Here is a 22,594-nt window from a genome sequence, read left to right as displayed (position 1 = left end):
GAGATTTACCTCATATGCCGAGGCGGTGCAAGCTTGCGACCTTGAGCGCTTGTCAGATAGAAGAGAAGATCATTGTCGAAGGTTAGCCGAAGGGCTTGCCTACTCAGACCGTACCAAAGATCTTCTTCCTACATCTACACAAAGTGCTCATGGTCGCAACCTTCGCAATGCGCATAAATTCACCCAACTGCGATTCAGAACCTCCCGCTTCCAAAAATAGTCCCATACCATACTTTGTGGACCTGCTAAACAAGTAATGTGTAATTTTTCTTTTTTATTCATGTGCTCATTGTATCCTGCATGCACAGTGGCCGTGCAATCACCCCGCTTTTCTGAAGTGTATTATGCAATGTGTTTCTTTCCTTTTCTTTTTATTTACCGTACTGACGCGAGTATAGTCCCACCCCGTTTTTGGGTGAACATTTGTCCCTGGACCTAGACCTAAATGCTAGGATCATTCATGGTTGACCTAAAAATAAAAATAAAATTTCAAGATGTTTTGTATTTTTAATATGAAAATTGATATTTTGTATTCATGTCATACTCTATTAATGATTTCAAAAAGCACGAATATTTTGTAGCAGGCTGTTGTGGTGAAGTGATTAACACTTTTGTCTTGAATGCGAGAGGTTGAAGTTTCGAACCCCTACCGTTTCGTTTTGGATTTTTTTTTCTCTTGTCTTGTTATGGGTGTGGCACTTGTGTATCGTTTATAATTATTCTGAAATATCAATGCAAATGCGGGTTTTTTTACCACTGTCTTCCCTGCAATTTTTTCTATATGCATTTATCAAATCTGATTTTTTGGTATATTTGTTATTTAACCAAAAAAAAATTGCCAAAAATTTACTACTTCCAAAATTGACCCTTAAATGGATCATATTTAAATGACCCAAATATATAGTCATTTTTCGACCCACGTTCCGGGGTCATTTTTTAACCGGGACCCCTTAATGTAGTCATTTCAACCACGTTACGGGTAATTTTCTAATCATGACCCCTGGATATAGTCAATTTTTAACACTAATAGGGTTATTTTTCAACTGACTCTATCAGGGGTCAAATCATTTTTGACCCTAAATGTAGTCATTTTTAACTACAATTTAGGTCAAATTTTTCACTTGATCACCGTGGTCAAATTTGACACTTCTAGTTTCGGTGTATAGTTGACCCTGAAAATGGGGTCATTAGGGTCATTTTTGACTACCTATTTTTAAGTGTGTAGAGTCCTGGGGGTCATTATTTTAATGTAGAGTCCTGGGGGTCATTATTTAATAATTTAAAAATACCCGTAGATACCGGACTATTATGAGGCAACTGCATGAAGCCAACATAATATGCCTATCGTATGCCAACACTATATTATCATGTTGTATATATTAGCGCTATATAAATTATCTAAAAAAATGCACATATAGCACTTAATAAAATGAAAAGCATAAAACATATGTTATAGGTATCAAACACGCTTTTGTAAATTTCGACAAAAAGCAGCAGATTGTATTTGTCAGTGGCCATCGGGATATGTGGCTTTCAAATCGCTGGTTGCCGTGAAATTGATTTCTAGTTTCTCGTGTCAATTTTAATTCCATTCACTGGTATCTGAAAACTACATAAGGCTGTATTATGACAATAATTTCGTGATCTTGGTGATGATTTTAAATAACAACATGAGGATACAGGTAAGTTTTGTAAGGTTTTTTTTTTGGTTTTTTTTTTTTTTTTTTTTTTTTGATAGTTTGTTTCACAGACCCAAAAGGGTTGTTTTTATTACTATGTAAAATAAATATTTAAAAAAATCACATACATATTAAAAGGGCATTTCGTGATCCACAGCATCATCCCCCCACTTTTCTCAAAAAAATTGAGATTTTTATATCACTGGAAACCTCTGGCTACATAATGTGTATGTACAAAAATATCTTGCAGATAAATTCGTTTAGCAAAGATATCGTGAAATTTGAATTTCGTTCTGGTGCACCAGAACGAAATTACAACGCATTGTCTATGGAGCAGTGAAATACACATAATCATGCATAACTCGCAAACGCAAAATCGGAATGAACTGACATTTTGGGAATAATCTTTTTTCGTGGATATCTACTGAAAAATGTCATAAAAAGAGGATGCTAGGATCACGAAATACTCCTTTAAATTGCAGAGTACGGCATTTTATACATGGTATAGAAAAGAAGAAACAATACAAGAAGTATTTTTTGAAGAAAAATATTATTACATCAAATTAAAAAAAGGACGACATCAGACAATATTCCGTGAAGTAAATTTTCACAGAAACTTAATGGCAGCAATTATAACAATAACAAATAATATCTTCTACTTTTAAAAGTATTTTTAGCAATTCACCAGTTGCTACGACAACGAGTTGGATGTCAGCTTGTATTACACTATTTCAAGCTTTACATCAATGCTCATAGTTAAAATAGATAACAAAATGGTAGCGATATTTGTGGCTTCATGATCTTTATTATTGACAGAAAACAAAAGTGTGAAATGTATTTAGCTAATTCTTCAGCTCCTCCAAATAAGGTAGGTGTATGTGATTTTTAATGTAGTGGTAGAGAGATGGATGAAACGTTTTGCATACATAAAAAAATTCATTCAAGAGTGGTTCCACATAATTATTACACGACGCTGTTTTCAGTAAATAGCCAGATATTATACTAACAATTAATAACAAGCAAGTTTTACAAATAAGATATGCTAAGAACTGGTACTGGCTGTTTTGATTAGTGCGGAACAAAAAAATAATATTTTATGCTGATGTAAAGAATAAATATGTTTAAACAAATGGAAAACAATTTCGCACTGAACTTGAACCATCTGTTCATTTCACTTAAGCTATATATGCACAAATAATATCCATTCCAATCGTCGGTTGGTTAGAGTACTAAAATGTGGTATATCACTGTATATAGGATAATTGGTAGAGCTAAGTCTCCTGACTGTTATTTCGGTGATGAATTTAATAAAATCATTTTGCATAATCTTCCCATTGTCATGATTGTGGGATGAACTTTGTTTTTATATAATACAGGATACAGTTTGACTGGTATAACTTTCTTATTTTTTAAATGACGTGTTTGACAACATGTTTGGTATCAGGGATATTTCTGAACATTATTATGTGTATTGTATTTTCGGTTTCTTGTGTCTTAAAGTTCATATTCATAGAGATGTAAATTTCATAAAATTACACTTTGACCAGCTTGTTAATTATAAACGTTGAATATGAAACTAATGAAAATAGAAATAAACTTGGACAACATTTATAGATTATGTCTATTGATTTTGAAACCTTTTTACTGCCTACTTTTATTGCCAGTTTAAAATAACTGAATGGTTAGTATTTAGCTATGTTTCATTTGGCAAAACAGGATATATTTTAACCCTAGAAAATGAGTGCTGTATTTTTCTGGAATCAGGAGTAACTATTCATTATTAGCTTGTCACAGCTTGCCATGCATAATGGATTATTATGGCAATTAACTTTCTAAAAAGAACAGTCAATTTCACTATTATTACATTATGCAGTCAATTAAGATGATTCTATTAAAAACACTCGCTCTATTGAAAACTGTATTTTTTCGTTAAAATCTCATGAAAGAAGCATTTTTCTACATCTTTGTATCCAATGTGTTTTCAAATTTACTCTATTTTAGCTTGGCATTAGTTAAAAACGGGTACAGCGATCAATATCGCGTGACGAGAGAGCAGCGGGCAGGAAGTGTTGCACATGTTATTGAATATAGGATGTTTTTGGGTTATTTTGATCTTTGCACATACTGTATTAATGCAGAACCCCTTTTTAGACCGTGTCAATGGAATATCACCTTTTTTCAACAAAAAATATTCCTCGTGTACCAGTAGTTGGGACAATTGACCCACTATCTTATTAAAATATCGGAGTATCTTTATTCATTGCAATATAGACGACAACTTTCTGACAATTTTTGACGAGATATAAATCTGCAGAAATTATTTCCTACATACTTCCTTTTTAGTTTCTATACACATGTACTTCCTTTTTTTCCCCTGCAGAATTCTTTTTTTCTCCTGATGCTTTGTGTTCTTTTTTATATACAAATTGAAACGCAATTTTGTTCCAGTAATTAATGATTGTATTGTGTAAGAGTATAGCCCATTTATCTCTATTTATCTGTTTCAGCTACCGCGACACCTCATTAATTTCCTTGAACCTTTTCACTCGGACCGCTACTAACTACCTGCTATTGTTACGATTTAGGAACTGCACTCGATCAATAGTGATAAATTATAGGCAATAGCTAGACAAAAGGCCTTATTATTTTTACGACACCGGATTCAGAAGCCATTTAGAATCGACTTAGGGCATGGAATTACATTATCTGGGATGTAACCTTATCAAAATTGGCATTTTAAGGCGTCCCTTTTCACATTACCTTACAGATTAATGTGCTACTTTCAGTTTTGGAAACATACGATTTTACACTTCGGAGATCTACTTTTACTTGTAAAAAGCGGTTCTATATCTCTCCAACCAACTCCATACTTATATCCATTATTTTTTAAAAAACCAATGGGCTATACACATAAAGAAATTGTCATTTTGGCACCAATCTTGAATTGATGCAGGAAAGAATGAATATTGCTTCTTTACTGAAAAAAAACACACACTTTAAAGCCTTAATGTACGATCTTTTTAAATTTTTAGATTTTTCTTTTTTTCTTCTAAAATGATAATATGCAATCATTATGAAAGTTCCCAATACATTTGGACGCGAAAACATTGGGAATTTGCAAAGAAACAACATCATAAACTTCACCTCTATCCGACTCGAAACATCTCGCACTATTTGGATTAGGACAGCGAGTGCGGCCTCAGAGTTAGTCTCCTACGCGGCCAGTTTGGTTACGCTCCCTCCACATGTGGAGGGAGCGTAACCAAGCTAGTTTTGTAGGAGACTACGGTTAGCGATCGTGGCCGACATAAAGTCATAATCTAAAAAATTATGACTTTATGTCGGACCAACAGAAAATCGTCCCGTTTTACTACAAATAGGACGAATTTGACAGTTTGCTCATAGATTTAAGTTAGAACATGTGTAAGTATTACAAATATGCCAAAAAATCGGTTTTGAAAAAAATAAAGGTAAATTCTGAAAAAAGATCGTACATTATGACTTTAACTGCCATTTAGGGCATGAAATTACATTATCTGTGATGTAACCCTAAAAATATGGCATTTGAAGGCGTCACTTTTTATATGATCATACGGATTAATGTGCTACTTTCATCTTTTGAAACATACCATTTTACACTTTGGAGATATCCTACTTCTACTTGGTAGGTGTAAAAAGTCGGTTCTAGATCCCTCCAAATAACTCCATAACTAACGCAACTATAAAAGGTACCTAATGGGCTATACACATAAAGGAAATTGCCATTTTGACAGCCATCTTGAATTGATGCAGGAAAGAAGGAATATTGTCTCTTTGGTGAAAAAGGACAAACTTTCTTCTCCTCAAAATGCACTGATGACACACTTCAAATGCCATTTAGAATCGATTTAGGGCATAGAATTACATGACCTTAGAATTACATGACCTTACGGATTAATGTGCTATTTTCATTTTTGGAAACATACCATTTTACACTTCGGAGATATCCTACTTTTACTTGATAGATGTGAAAAGTCTAGATCCCGCCAAACTCCATAACTAAAGCCACTATAAAATGAACCTAATGAGCTATACACATAAAGGAGATTATCATTGTGGCTGCCATTTTGAATTGATGCAGGAAATAAGAATATTTTTTGTTTAGTGAAAAAGAACACAACTTCTTCTACTAAAATCACCGGTAATACACTAAAAATGCCTTTTACAATCGATTCAGGCAATAAAATTGCATTAAGTTTAATTAAGCTTTTAAGACACATGTCCCTATCATTATGGTATGCAACAAGACCTCCAACGAAAGGTCTTTCGCTGAGGCCCAGCTCATAGACTATATGCCAAATGTGGGATACGCAGTCGAAGCAGAATTTATTTCTGCGCATTATGACACCTCATTTGTTGCAATATTCCCAATATTGATATCGCAGCGTACATTTTAATGAAAGTAACCCAAGCTTTGAAAGTTGCAGCAAAATCCTATTGCCTTGTATTCAGCCATTGAAGGAAATCTGTTCAGCTCTCATTAGATTATTCATTTTGTTTCATGCGTTTAGAGGGGATCAAAACATATAATAATCAATAACAATAAGTCATTAGATTTAGATTTTTCTCACCAACAAGGTCCTAAATGGCCTACAATTGCAAGTTGTCCTTTCAGTGGTAAAGTTAGATTCAAAATTTACTGATTGGAGGTGTTCACAATAGATGTTATCCTTGGTTTCCACTTATGACTATTTTGGTCACAGAAAACATTGAACTTGTAATGTTTTAATATGGGATAAAGCAAATAATGACCACTGATGTGAATAATGACATTTCTTTATTGATTATCACATGTTTTGACCTCCACCAAATTTACGAAACAAGAAGAATAATCCTGTGAGCGCCGAAAACATTTTCTTCCGTGGGTACTGAATACTTTGCTGCAGCTTTCAAATTACGGGTTACTTTCATTTAAATGTACGCTGCGATATCAATATTGGAACCATTGGGACAAATGAAGTGTCATAATGCGCAGAAATAAATTCTGCTTCGACTGCATATCCCAAATTTGGCATACGATTAACCGTTTATAGATAATAACAATTATTTAAGGGGTAATTACTTTTTGGTAGATGTTTATATCAAAATGCAGTGTGATACAGAATAATACTATAAATGTATATCAAAATATACGGTTATTTATAGTTCAAGTAATAGGGTGTTCGCACCGAAGGTCACCAGCTCACCATCCTGAATACATGCAAACCCATGGAGATCAACAGATGAACCTCTTCAATCACATAGACTGTTTTGTGCACCTTTTTAGGACGTAATTTTACAATGTGCTCAAAAGACATGTGCGGCAAAACTTATTGCCCCACACCCCTTCGACCTGCCAAGAAATGCTTGCTCCTCTATGATTTTACCACACGATCCCTATAGAGCCTATAACTCACCCCGGGATACACATAATTTTTGCAGCACCCCTTATTCACCATTGTTGATTGGAGGGTTTGGATGTAGTAACCCTTGCGTAAGGCATAAGAAAGGGGTCCAGCCTGGCTTTTTGAAGCTGTTTTTCAATGTTATGCTTTTTTGATACTAATGTATGTCTACGGATATCATATCGATAATCATGGTTGTTGCTGTTTTCATTGTAGATTCCACGAAGATTATTTTACATGGTAGCTGTGTTATCATTGATTGTTGTACTCTGTATATTTCATGGAACTCACGTGTATGAAACTGTTGATATACCAAACAAAAGGTGGCTTCTTGAAATGCGAGCAAAAACATCGTGGTTAAATAACCATCCACAACCCTTAAAAGCACTCACTTATATCCGTGCCAAAAACAGCACATCCGAGGAAAAACCTTCCAATGATTACGAATCCTCAGATGAAGAACTATGGGACAATATGTTAAATTTGAATTATTGGACTTCAAGTTATGCTGATGAATCATCGTCGATTGAATCGTGGCAAGATATCATAAATGAAACCAGTCATCTTACACAGTTAAACAAAACTGAGGAGGAGTTTAGTTCTATTCCTGAATGTCACGAAAGAAGACCAGTTGTAATAACAGATGACGGACAAAGACAAATACCTCCCGAGTTATATAATATGGCTCCAACGGTAAGAACTAAACACAACACAAAAACTTGAAGTCCATACTACTTTAGGGGTCGTACTTTTTGACACGATTGATTAAATACAGTGAAATTGGCAGGAACATATGGATAATTTTATTAGGTACAGTTTAATACCTCATTTGTGTGTGTCAAAAGCGTCCATATTACCGATTTTACGAAAATGGGTGCGATTTGAAAAGTTAAAACGCCATTTACTGCGTAAAATGATCGACCATCCACAATGCTCTACCATGTGAAAACCCCGCGACCAGTGTGGAATGTTACCGATTGATTTCATATTTAACACAAAGCGTAATGAAACACCAATTCAATATTTCTTTCCCCCTCCTTCTTTAGCTCTCTCTCCCCTCCCCTCCTGTTCCCCACCCCTTCCTTCCTGTTCCCCTTCCCTCCTGTTCCCTTTCCTTCCCTGAGTTTTTCCTGTGTGATGTAGTAGTTGATGCAGTGACCGGAGTATGCGACAAAAAAGTAGTTGCGAGTGAAAAATATGGCATTGTTATTTTAGTCCGAAAGGCCCTTTCAGTGCTTTCGGAACTAATTAACTTAATTTTACCCCCTTAGCGTAAACAAAAACAAAATTCGATGTTTTATTGGGGTGCGCACGACCTTGTTCTTCGCATTGCAAAAGTCTGTTTTCCGAAATAATGTAAACCGTACAAGTTTTTAGCCTTACCAATTTACCAGTTTCAGTAATTTATTATAAATGAGATGTAAAAACTTCATTTTCATGATTCAATGTATCCAGATAAGCTATTGTCACCTCTCTGATTTAACCCTTTCCAGCTATTCTCTCGCGATATAGCGAAAGTCGTAACTCTAAAATGGGTAACAAGAACTGTCTTTTAAAAGGCAACGCCACGAATGGAGATCATGTTTCATACTTTTAATTGAATGGAATATTGGTAATTTTGTTGTGCATATGGAATAATTAAGGGCTGGGGTATGAACGTTTGGCAGTATTTATTTTGGGACATTAGAGCACATCAGACATATCGAATTGCATTCTGAATACGAAGAATGTCATTCTGATATCAAATAATTTTGATTTTTGAAATTCGCAATTTAATACACATTTTATGGCAAATCATTAAAATTGATATTTTGATATTTAACAGTACTTGAAGTAAACTTTATAAATCTGATGATTTATACTTAAAGTGTATGTAGGTGGGATGAAAAGCCGACGATCAATTGAAAATTTTGACCTTTCGTATTGAAGATATGGATTTTTTCCCAAAACACCAAAAAAATTAGGTCTTTTTGGGAAAAAAATCCATATCTTCAATATGAAAGGTCAAAATTTTCAATTGACCGTCGGCTTTTCCTCCTGCTACATACACTTTAAGAATATATCATCAGATTTATATAATTTACTTCGAGGACTGTTATATATCAAAATTTGAAAAATATCAAATTTTATAATTTGTCATAAAATTTGTATTATATTGTGATTTTAAAAAATGAAAATTATTTGATATCAGAAAGACATGCTTCGTATTCAGAATGCAATTCGATAGGTCTGAGGTGCTTTCATGTCCAACAAAAAATACTGTCGAAACGCAATAAACGCTCATTTTGGATCCCTTAACGAGGTGGGAAATATCGGTGGCCAAATCTCGTAACAAAATTACATTACAATAAGTTGTGTCCAGACGGACGCCACAAATTTGAGGTGTCGGACAATTCGAGGGGTAATTCGGGGGTTCGGACAGATTCTGACCGTGTGGACGCACTTGGGTCCGGCACCTTCAATTTTCAACCCACCTGAACACGGCTTTAGAGGGCTTGTATATAGCTATACATCACCATCCATGTATGAAATCAAATTATACTATACTATACTTTTAACAATATTTTCCCCCTCAGATATTTGAAAGCGTTCCCACCAAATTTATGGAAAGAATACGAAATCCTTGCTGGAGAGAAGAAAATGACATACTATGTTTACCTGCATTCTTTTTGGCCGGGTTTCCTAAAGCTGGCACAACAGATTTGTGGGCTAAAATTTCTGCACATCCTCACGTGGTTCGCTCAGTAAAAGAACCTCACTATTGGACAAGGAGACGAATTGGTAAGTAAATCAAAGTTTACACAAGATCTGACCAACTTTGAAATTGGATCCCTGCCTATAAAGCAGTTATTTTGAGTTATACAGATTAGTTCTCTAATGAGTTGTTCTGGAGACCTCCGAAATGCATAAAAACTAAAGAAATAAACTCGATTGATAAAATGTTAAATGGCTTTTATTTTATTTTTAATAGATAAATTCACAAGATAAAACGTGCCTAATGAAAATTCATGAAAATGTCGTCAACTCGTAATCCTGAATTGGAGAGAACAATGGGATTGGCAGTAAACATGCTCAAATGAAACCACAAAATAATGCGCATTTTCAAAACCTTTAAAATATTTAAAATCAAATCTCATATTTGACGCTCTTAGCCGGCCCAGTTGTAATGAATGTATAATTGTACCCCATTAGCGCCGATTTAATGAATCCCAATCATTTTATGTGTTCCCAACAATTTACAGACTCTGCAAACTATTATACATTGAGACGTTATTCTGACAATTATTCTGGTATTTCTGAACTGATTAAGATTAATGACACAGAGAAGCAGAACCTGATAGTCGGTAAGTATTTTGAACTTTGCAATCAGTTAATGTTACTTTGAATCTATTATTTGGTTTCGTTTCATGTTGTTCTAGATTAAATTTTTAATAGGGCACTCGCACAAATTTATATCACGAATTTGCCAACAACTGTCAGATTTCCGATGTAGTGACTGATTATTGACGAGTATTGTCTCAAGCATCTGCTACACAGGCTGTGGGAGCATGACAGCTGTGTCACAAAGCATATGCGCAGAACTGAATGTTAGTGTTAGGATACTTTTTGCACTGATAGTAAAAATCAGTGGCGTGGCTGCCGGGGGGAAGGGGGATTGCCCCCACCCCTGGCAAAAATTGCCTATTTGGGCCCCAGCCCCCTAGCACTTGGGCCCCCGCCCCCTAGCGCAAGGAAAAAAGAGGAAAAGGGTGAGAGAGAGAGGAAGAGAGAGAGAGGGAGAAGAGGGGATTCCATACGATATGCAATACCATACGTTAAAAAATGGTACTATATATGGTCAATTCCAGCCAAAGCGGGCCAAAATTCTCTCTAGGGGCCATTTTGAAAATGTTTTCCTTTTCAATTCTAGACTTATCAAATGAGACGATCATGTCTAGTGAATCATCAGATGGAAGTGCCATCGGATTGAAAAATAACTTTTCTTGCTAGACCAAATAAAGTGTTAAATGCGCATATGCATGTTACCCACGAATTCAAGCATTTTTCACCTGTTGTACGCCATAAAATTTCACTTTCTTTAATATCTTCAATATTTTATGTGTGACTCATATACACTAGAAATCGGTGAAGACTTTGAACGTAAAATAGAATTTTATTACATATATCTACAAAGAAATATTTTGGTTATTACAAATTTTAAGAAAGAACCAGGTGTACAGTTAAGATTGTGTCAATTCTTCGAACTCTTTCCAAAGTGGCTATCATTTAACATTACTGTATTATTTCGAAAGATTAGAATAAATGCTTCATATAAATGTAAAGTTAGATTTTGTATCTCGTCGCAGGATGAGGATCTCGGATGGATTCGTGGGTAACAGCGTCTAGAAAATAGCAATTCCTATTAAATTTTTTTAATAAAAATAAAAATACTTTTCCGTATGTCAATAATTCAGGCTGCAATGGCACTAAAATGAATTTTAATCAAACTACAGACTACATGGAATATTTAGAATGGATCATTATGGCATTTTGGGTATAAAAATTTTGAGAATAATGAAGTTGCCAAATTCAAATAGACAGAGCAAACAGTTTTATATTATTATTTTAGTAAAATCATTCCATATTTTCATGCAGCAATATTCTATTAACTCGTGTTTGACAGTTCCTATGAACTAAAACACTATCAATACATTGTTAACTATAATTTAAGTAGGGATTCGTAGGTAACCAAAATGTTCGTGGGTAACACATATTTGAAGGTATGTATTGGTAAGCGGCAAAATAGAAAATATTACAGAAGGTTGGAAACCACCATGCGGTTATTCCTCCATTGTGTTTCAATGATTCCCGTTTCTCTAACCAATTGCATTTACCCAAAAAATGGTAATTTAGGATAATCAATCAAAACCTCATGATACAGCTTCAGTATACCTTCAAGAGGACGCTATTAAACAGGACTATTTTAGAACCTATTTCGCATGTTTTCAAAATGTTAAGATGCATAAGAAACATATAATTTACGAGTAAATCCTTGGATTCGTGGGTAACGCCGAATTCGTGGGTAAAGCTATAAGTACTATAGTACCGTTTGGGGTTTGCGTTTCTTAGGTGTATAAACTGTAAGTACTGTCAAAATTATAGCATACCCATGGCTTGAATATGTGCTGATTTAAACTTAAAATAAACAATCTCCTTATTTTTCAAGGTTAGCATCTATTCGGGATTCGTTGGTAACAAAAGTTTAAACCGTCGTAGATTCTTTTTAAAGCGGTGAACGTATTTTTGCGATTTACAATTTTAAGCGCTTGTCAAACTAAATTCAGTGTCCAAAGTCATTAAATGTTAATTTAAGTTATGGCAATTATATTTGCTGGACTCGTGGGTAACAGTTGATACGTGGGTAACGTCAAATTTGATTTTATGGAATTTTATGGGTAAAACGTATTTGCATAAAATAATCACTTGGACCTCAGAATTATAGAATGAAACTTCGTTTCATGATATAGTCATTTATGGCATATTCGCTTAACATTTTTCAGAACGATCATTTTATTTTTGATACGCGGGTAACAAAATTATTAGCCAAATTGACTTAATGGCCTCTAGAGTCCACAAACTTTGGTGGAATTCAATCGTTTTACATATGATGAGAGAGCATGCAAACGTCTTTCTAACGGTAATAATTTCATTTTGATTGAAGGACATTCAATGACATATATGGTGCTTTATCTTTGAATTCGTGGGTAACGCCAATTCATTTAAGCTATCATAACTTGTCCCCTGGTATGACTTGCTAGTAAAGGCCTATATGCACAAAGAGAGCACATTGGACGTGACATGATATGCTCCATCAATAACGTGATTTCCTTTATTAATGACATTTTAAAGTGGATAGTTAACATAGAGAGAATTTTGTCCCGCTTTCGCTGGAATTGACCATATATATATCAAAATGTGTTGCTTTTAGGGCGTTAGCGCCTATAATCCTTAGGCGCTAACTCAGGAAGGATACGTCGTAATAGGTCAAACTATATTTTCTGAATCTGAGTCATAAGATTAATGTTTTGACCTGGGTTTTAGACCAAATTTAATCGGTTTTGAATTTTTACCCCTAAGTAAACTTGACCTTGAAATCAGTCCAAGGTGACAGTCTAAAGCTGAATTTATACTCGATCGCCGAGCGATGCGATTAATCGCTTTTGAAAAAGCGATTTGCAATCGCCGAATTTTGCGATGCATCGCCCGTCGCTTTTGCATTTATACTTATCACGGCGATAGCGATTGCAGACGACAAATAAAATATTCTAAATGCCACAAAATACATTTTTTTTTTTTTTTTTGCTGTCAATAATTATTGCTTTGAATTAATTCATCATCAAAAGTTAAAAATCGAGAAAGGTAAATTAATTAGCAAAATAATAGATCCAGTTGGTTGTATATGATTGGTTGACGCATTCACGTGTCAAGCGATATCGCTGGGAAGTTGAGATTTCTTCAACTTGCAAAAGCGACGTCGTTTTTGCCTCCGCGATTTGAATCGATTAATCGGCTTGACGCTCTGGAAATGTAAGTAAACATTGAGCATGCGTGAAAATCGCTTTTCTGCAAAAGCGATTGAGTATAAATTCAGCTTTACACTCCTAAAAATCTTATCATATACCACTCAAAGTGCTCAAAGAACAATAATCAGCAAACAAACAAAATCAAGAAAACCAATCTAACCACAAAATACGATGTTCACTGGCGGACTATTGTGTGCTTGCCGGCACTATAATACCATTGACCATTGACATTTCATTTCTCTATCATAATATCTAATTAGGTCTTTATCATTATCAACATATGTGTTATCATCATGTGTTCCAGAAATTACGTTTTAAATACTCGATTATTTTCTTTGTTAATTATATCTCTTTTAATGCAGACAAACGTGTTTGTTGCACATGTATAATAGAATTCAATATTATTTGAATGGAACATCGTAACTAGTAGTGTGCCAACAATGTCATTGGCTTGCCAAAAAATTATCCCCCTTTCAATTTTATAAATGTGACCATCCAGCACAACTGAGCCCTGAAGTCGCCAATCATCATTTTTGAGATATTCAACCAAAATATTCTGCTTGAAATTATCATGTCTATAGTACTTGACATTTAAGTAGTGAAAAATCAATAAAACAGTCAATAAATCCTTTGTTTCCTATTGTTTATTGTTAAGTTCAATGGAGCATATCTCAATAGTGGCACTGGCAACATCCGGGCTCAGTTGTGGAGGATGGTCACAAATGTGAACGGTATCCACCTTTTTGCGTAATTGACCACTTCGTTGCCGTTGGCGGCGTTGGCTCTGCTAACTCCAATTAGGCCAGACGATGGTGGACTACATTATTCAATGTGGCAACAGCCAAAAGCGTAAACAAAACAGACAATATGACGGCAACACTGCCTGCACGATGGACGCAATTATTTTTTCCCGGAGCCTGGAGCCAAGATCCGTTTTTAGCTCTATTGGCCGGGTGGCCCCATTACAGAAAAAAAAAGCACAAAATATATTTCCCAGTGCAATATATACATTTTCACATGAAAATAAATAATTTTAAATTAAAAGAAAAAAGAAGAAGAAAAATTTTAATCACCGCCGGGGAGGAGAATCGATCTCGGGACCTTATGCGTGGGAGGCGAGCTGCATAACCACTACACTACGTATTCTCATTGATAAACGTAGGGAAATTTTCAGTATATATCGTAACATATCGTGCGTTATTCATACAAAAAAAATCAAAAAAACAGTACTTACAATGAGGTTCACTGGCGAACCTCAACGGATTTAGACTGATAAAATAGTACTTAATAACATACGTACAGTTTTGGAATAATTTGAGACATTTTTGTGTTTACGTGTAAAACCAATGACAACGTCAAAATTGAGCCAATCTTGGCCGGCCCCCCCTGAATTAGGCCGGAGTTTATAGCGAAGTGGAAAACTGAAATTAATTATGGTTAATTTGTTGAAAAATTAAAATGAACTCAGACTAATAGCCTCAACTTAATTATGCAGATTAAAATTAGCAAAATACTAATCATAATAAAAATATACATCTATTGTACTTGTATACATATGTACCAAGTCTCAGCTATATAGATGATCCTTATAATTACTTACCAAATTAACTTTGCATAATTGGGAGTATGTAATTTACATCTTTGGCCTCGCTTACAATTTTCCGGCAGCGAAGTGGTTAATTGCGAAAAAGGTGGATTGTTATCGTGTCGTTATAATACTTTTACCTTTATTAAAGGCACAGTCATCATTTAAAAGGGTATTTCATGATCCACAGCCTCATCCCCCCACTTTTCTCAAAAAAAAGTTGAGATTTTTATACCACTGCAAACCTCTGGCTACATAATGTTTATGTACCAAAAAATTTCTTGTAGATTAATTCGTTTAGCAAAAATATCTTCAAATGTGAATTTCGTTCTGGTATACTAGAACGAAATTACAACAGTGGCCTATGGAGCAGTGCAATACACATAATAATCATGCATAACTCGTAAACGCAAAATCCGAATCAACTGAAATTTTGTGAATAAGCATTTTTCGTGGATAGCTACTGAAAAATGTTATAAAAAGAGGGTGCTAGGATCACTAAATCCTCCTTTAAATGGGTGAACAAACCGTTTTTGTGAACTCTAAAATGAATAGGAAAATATCAGTTGCTCACAGACAAATAGTACACAATTTGTTCAATTGCATTTTTTTCAACCTTACATTCATAGGTGATGGATCTGCCTCAACGATGTGGGATAATCACAGGTGGCGTAATTATTTTGATTTTGACGCTTGCAAAGATCACGGACCACCCTATGTCATTGCCGATATAATCCACACTATCTTACCTAATTCTAAAATATTGGTGATTTTAAGAAATCCAACAGATCGGTAAGCAGTGTACTTCGGTTATATTTATAAATGCGCTTTTATAAATACGCACGTGACTTATGGACACGACATACCAAGACCAGCAAGCGTGACCGAATCCTCATGCCATTGACTACTACACAGAAAAGGATAGGAACTCTGTAGATAAATATCATCAAATTTAAGTATTAATTGAATAGCAAAATTATTACACATGGGGGATTCAGAATTTGTAATATGTTATCAAAAAGAACATTTTGAAAGTATTTGACGACGGAAAAATTATTCAACGACGGATCCGAAACATTTACAATATAATCACAAAGTTGAACAACAAAATAGACAATTTTGCTGCACAGTAGTCTCATGTTGTTCCACCTTTGCATTCAAATGTAGAGGAAGACCACCCGCTATGTAGAAGGTCACTTCGAGACTTACTGCCCACAAGCTGTTATGGCAGCGCTGAGGTGGCAGCGTGAAGGTTGCAATGAGCAAATCCGTAGATTAGCAGCTAAAATGTCAAACGTGTTTTTTTAACCATCCTGTACAGTCATGTAAAATATTTAGACGGACTGGCGAACTTCCGACATATAGTGGGCATGCCAAGAGAGCAGGACATTAATAGCATATTTGATTGTTTCGAAACTGTTTAAAGCCATTTTAGAGCTTATTATTATTATTAAAATTAGTCACCCATAAATGTGTGCCAAAATTGCTTATCCCCCTTTCAGCTTACCACCCACATTAAGGATTTGAAATATCATATTTACCATCATAAATACCCCGGTATTTGACATATTATTTATACAAATGTTTATTTCATCCAGGCTATATTCTGACTATATATACTTTGGAAGTAAGTTGAGAACAGCAGAGACTTTTCATAATGACGTTATTGAGACAATCGATTGGTTTAACGCTTGTCTGCAAATTGCCTCACATCGAACGTGTGCATATAGCCATATTGATGAAATCAACGAAAAATTGCCGTTAGTAGTAAGTAGGACCGTAGGACCATGCGTATTTCTAGTGAGTAGGACCGTAGACCCATGAGTAGGCCTATTTCATGTGTTGTTAAAAAGAAAACCGCAGATCCATCTGCTTCTACATTTTAGGACAAAGTTTATACTACATTGTTTATCTAACCTCGTGAAAAATATCGAGATTTCATAATCGGTTCACTGAGAATGGCCAAGACATTTTTGCTCCGGAGTTGTCCATCTATCAAAATATGGCAACGTTTTCACATCTCATCTAATTTGTGACAGTCTTGTCATGTCCGTCAACAGTGACAGTATATACTGATGGGTACCGATATTTCGATATAGCCTGTAAAAACGTAAAGGTTTGGGGGTTTGTAGCTTGAGAATTGCTCATGATGATCTCTATGAGAACTGCTCATGTATCTCTATTATAATTTTTACGTCACAGATGAATCCAATTTCACGCAATCCTACACCTCAGTGGCGGCCATAGCTGGGTCCTACACCTCAGTGGCGGCCATAGCCTGAAATGTGAAATGATTCAGCCTTGGTGGCGGATATTTTAAACTGCATTCCATCGCAATACAATATAACATCGATTTTTAAGTGGCTTTAATCCACCCAATTGGGCAGTCACAGCACCAGTTTGGTGTGGAGGGGACCAAGTAATATAATGGCCGAATTCATTCTGACCATCACTTTTACCAGTTTGTCACATAGCCAAGAGCAATGACCCAAAGCAGTTACATCAGATAACCTTGTTCAGTTCAGCTTTCCAGAAAGTGACTCTACCTGAGGCAGTTGATTAAATGTTGACAGTTGGTAACAGGTGTAATGCTGCAATCATTTTTGCCGTAGTATGGTAGAATGAGTTACTACCATCTCTTTTGCAGCTAAAACATTGGAAAATTAATTGGACTAATGTGATAACGGAGTATTTTCTTTTTAGCAACACAAATTTAATTTTACGTGTAATCTCTATAGGAAAGTCATTTAGGTTACCGCGGTTTTTACAAAGTCTTTTTAAAGAAAATTGGTAAATGCTTCAGGATAAAGCGATATGACTTTAGATACAGACTCCCTTAATAAATGGTAAATTATGTTAAAAATGTAAATGATGGAGAAAATCAAATCAGATCTCAAAAACAATTTAACATGGGAAAGAAAATGCCGACCAGACCTTCCATAATAAGATGATAAAGATTACGCCTTATACATTGACAAGCGATTTTCACTATTGGCTAAATAAAAGAAAAAGAAATTCTAATATAATTTAAATAAGTTTGAAGTCATTATCATTTAGAACAGTTTTGTAAGAGCAAATATCAGGGGGCTTCACCAATACCCTATAAACCGTCGAAGTTTAATCGTCAACCTAGGTTACGGTGTTATGTCAAAACATTTAATCTCAAGGGATCCATGGTCCGTAAACTATAACCCCAGAATCTACCCATTAACCCTTACACCCGAAAATACCACAGAATACCACGATGAAAAATTCAGCGCATGCATGCATCCCAGGGTCTGCGATGACGCAATCACCCTAAGTGTCAAATGCTCACGAAATTGCTGGCCGGGCAGCAATAACCCGTGTAGCTACCGGTCCGCGATCGTGTGGTTGGCATGCGGGGTCAAAGGTTCGAATCCAGGGGTGCCAAGTCAAAATTCTTCTTCTTCCTGACTTTTTCGGATCTTCTTTGACTTCCGATAGCAAAAAGCATGGGTCAGTGTTAGGGTTAAGCGTTTATTTGAGCGATTATTATAGCGCACAAGGAAAATATTAGGGGAACAAGCCTCCACACCCACCCCACCCCTCCCTCTTGGTAAGACGAGGTATTTATACAACCATAATAAGTTATGGAAATGGACCACATAAAGTAAGAAGATTATATAACAAAATGTTGTAAGGATAATATATATTACATCTAAATTAAATGTTATTTTAGTAACACTGAAACACATTTTGATTGTTTTATCTTATTTTTTCAGCGACTGAACATAGGCTTATATTCTGTCTATGTACGTGATTGGTTGAAAGTCTTTCCACGTGATCAACTAATGTTTCTACGGCTGGAAGACTGGCATGATATGTGTCCCGAAATTCTTCCAAAAGTTTATACATTTTTAGAATTAGGTAAGAACCACTGAACACAATTTGAAGGTAACTTGTTTTATTTTTCAGATACAAGTCCATTATTGGGGTTCATTGTAGACTATTACAGATTCACAGGGGGGGGGGTTAAAACATGAAAAGGATGTTGCGTTGCCCCAACCCTGTGACCCCGCCCCAACACACTGCGACCGACCCCATCAATTTTGATAATTCAAGGATAGTTTATATTTAGAGAATAAAGGTATTGGTTTAGCCACTGGAGTGCATCTATCGTCTCATATAACACGGGCGACGTCATTATGCCAAAAAAATGATCAGTATCCCACAAAAAATATCAGTATCCCACTTTCAGTGATCCTGCGTGCCACCTTAAAATCGATCAGTCCCGTTGTTACTATGTGCCTCCGATTGGTTCAAATAGCGAGTACACGTATCGCGCTGATGCACACGCGCTGATCCGTGTGATATCGTGTCATATCACACGGGTAAGAACCAATAAGATTGCAGGAACGTTCTCATGTGTTTAAGAATGGTATATACCTATGACCAAGGTATATCCCATACTATAATTATACAATTACAATTTCGCATTTTATATTTTAAAAAATAAACAGATCATGGCAACAACATTATAATGCAGTGGAATCAGTAACATCTTGGCCACAGAAAAACTTACCATTTTGGGCTCAAACGCTATGTTCAATTAACTAAATCGTTGGACCACTTTTGACATTTTCGTGCATCAAGCTTGGCTCGTGTAAAATTTACTTTCATGATTAGCAATTGCGTTTTTCCTTTTTAGAAAAAACTTGAAGAGTTCGTGGCGTAAATTTGGTATGCAGTAGCATCAGTAATATATTGGCTAACAGATAAACTTTACTTGGCTTATTTCTTAGTTCAGGTTCAAACGCTATGCCCGATTTTACTTAATCTTCCGAGTTGTGCCGCTTTTTGCCATGTTTTTTTATGTTTTTCTTTCACGCAATTGACATTAGTAAATAAACAAATATGACATTCATTTCAAATTTATAAATCAAAATACCACTTCATCAGATGCCTCATTGTTTGAAATTACCCATCGTAAGAGCACCGACCAGATGGTTCATGATTCAACGCAATTCAGTCACTTTTGCTTCTGTTTTAATACTACTTTACAATTGGCTTCGCTTGTAGACCACCAATTTTATTGAAACAAAGTTTTTGTAGTAGCTTATGAAATTATCTTGACGAACATGTACAATTTAATACAATAAATAAGTGACATATGTTTGCCTAATACTTTTTTGTTACAACCTGTACATCATTAGCAATTTATTTGAAAAAAAAATAGGTTGTACAGTATTAGAGATCCTTGACTAAATGGCTCAATTTTGACTGAAGGTCGAACCTTTCCTGGACTTAACCGGTTTTTTTTCTTTCCTTTTATTTTATTTTCAAGCATCTTTACCATCGTCGTGGACAACAAAAATATGTTCACTCAAACAACAAAACCCTACCAAAAGAGTAGCTGGCCCTATGTTTGAGAAAACACGTGCGATTTTGGACCAATTTTATCTCAGTACAAATCAAGAACTAGCTGCAATTCTACAAGATGTGAAATTCCTATGGAAATGATCCTGATCATGATGAATGGTGCCCAACAAAGTAGCTGAATAGAAAAGGATAAGGACAGTAACACTAGAAATAATAGAGGAAAACACGAAGCTATTCATTTCAATTTAAAGCACTGCAAGATGTCGTTCTATTCTTTGGATAAGAGTTGCTGTTATGCTTTTCTCATCGTTTAATGTTGCATTCATGTTGGTTTTGATCAGGATTAACAAATAATATTAATTGTAGAGTAATTATAATAATTAATCTCAGGCCGTATTTATTTATTTATTTATTTATTTATTTATTTATTTATTTATTTATTTTATTTATTTATTTATTTATTTATTTATAGTAAGAAATTATAATGAAACCATCACTAGATACAGTGCTCAACTATAAAATATAGGAGCGAAATATATTATTATTATACTAGTGAAATTACCACATCGCAATACAAATTTGTTTCGTATGGATGGTTTGACCCATCCACACTCGTCAGTTGCAATGTGTAGCTTAACATTTTTTTTGCGCGCGCATCAAAACTCAACCGCGTATCTTAAGTTGCGCAACACAATACGCGTCTTAAGCGTCTTAAGACGCGTAGTGTGGATGGGTCAAACCATCCATACGAAACAAATTTGTATTGCGATGTGGTAATTTCACTAGTATAATAATAATATATTTATTTATTTATTTATTTATATTTTAATAAGTATTAACAATATACTCTGTAAGAAGAACAACTTAATACTTTTATAGTGAAACAACGTCAAATAGGTAAATAAGAAGTGAAATTCTTTTCATCTTAGGTATCTAGGCGAGCAGCTCCATTGTTGTTGCCCACGCAGTTGAAAAGATCTCAAGTGCTCAAACCATTTCGAATTATAAGCAAGAAGGTCAAATTTAAAAGTTTTGACCTCCACATTTTTTTTCTTGAAAATCAACCGTACTAAAGTGAATTTTGACAAAGAGAGGGCGCTATCACTGAACTAAAGCACTATGCACTTATGTGCTCAATATACTTGTATGTTGTATTGTGCTTAATATTAGCACTCTAGTGAAGAGACTAGATTGCTCTGGTTATGATGATAAGTTTAGGGTATAGATTTAGGGTTATAAATATGTATTAGGTTTAAGAATTGCTTTTCCAGATTAGGGTTAGAATCAGGTTAAACTTTGTTCTGCATGTAAATCTCTCAAGAGAAATTCAAAGAGCTCCAAAAATGTTTCTGTATGGCCTTTCCAGAACCCTTTTCAGGTATAAAATGGTCTTATACAAGTTTTGACCTCCACCTTTTATTTTGTTTCTTTGTTTTATAAATCTTAAGACGGGGGACATAACCCAGCAGTGTGTATTCTCAAATATTGAGACAAATAAAGCTGACGCACAAGAAGAAAGGCGACTCCAAGGCTTGATATAAAGTGTGTCATTTCCGCCCCATATGCATGATTATTATCGGTTGGGGAAAAACGCCCAAAATTTGCCCAAAACGTTTTTGTATATTACAAGACCTATAGGAATCTAAATGCGAATATTGGCTTCCTTGGCTCATATCTGGAAAAATTAACTTAATTAACCTTAATGTTAAAACCTTGAGTAACCTTATTGTAATGACCATGAAAATACGAACTAAAGTGAATTTTGACAAACAGAGGGCGCTATCACTGAACTAAAGCACTAATGCGAATATTGGCTTCCTAATACTGCACCAATAGCGTCTTGTCACTTAAACTTGGGACATATTTATCAATGGGCGATCTAAAGAAGGGCATGTGTAAACGACTGCTGCAAAATGTTTTCCTTTTGTTTGGTAAAGTGGGTTGTTGGTCACACTGCAATTAAGACAAAAGACCCTACCTTATTTGAATTAAAATGAATGGACG

The 22,594-nt window shown here is 35.1% G+C and overlaps 1 protein-coding gene across 1 annotated transcript; it reads left to right on the top strand.

The window, feature by feature from the left end:
- The first annotated feature begins 1,556 nt into the window (after positions 1-1,556).
- On the top strand, positions 1,557-20,849 carry LOC140148415 (carbohydrate sulfotransferase 15-like). The gene is made up of 8 exons (XM_072170345.1): positions 1,557-1,682; positions 7,319-7,795; positions 9,679-9,883; positions 10,345-10,446; positions 15,880-16,042; positions 16,849-17,017; positions 18,994-19,138; positions 20,556-20,849. The coding sequence occupies exons 1-8, from the start codon at positions 1,653-1,655 to the stop codon at positions 20,729-20,731; spliced, it is 1,467 nt and encodes a 488-aa protein (XP_072026446.1). The 5' UTR covers positions 1,557-1,652; the 3' UTR covers positions 20,732-20,849.
- Positions 20,850-22,594: the final 1,745 nt, after the last annotated feature.

Source organism: Amphiura filiformis, chromosome 3 (genome assembly GCF_039555335.1).
Source record: "Amphiura filiformis chromosome 3, Afil_fr2py, whole genome shotgun sequence".
Classification (NCBI taxonomy): domain Eukaryota; kingdom Metazoa; phylum Echinodermata; class Ophiuroidea; order Amphilepidida; family Amphiuridae; genus Amphiura; species Amphiura filiformis.
The sequence above is the reverse complement of the archived record's forward strand: the minus strand, read 5'-3'. Positions and strand labels throughout refer to the sequence as shown.

Bases quoted from the DNA above. Each gene is read 5' to 3' on its own strand.
- LOC140148415 (XM_072170345.1), top strand. From the start codon at position 1,653: ATGATTTTAAATAACAACATGAGGATACAG. The intron at 9,884-10,344 runs GTAAGTAAATCA...AACAATTTACAG, and splicing joins TTGGACAAGGAGACGAATTG to ACTCTGCAAACTATTATACA. The intron at 17,018-18,993 runs GTAAGTAGGACC...TTATTTTTTCAG, and splicing joins ACGAAAAATTGCCGTTAGTA to CGACTGAACATAGGCTTATA.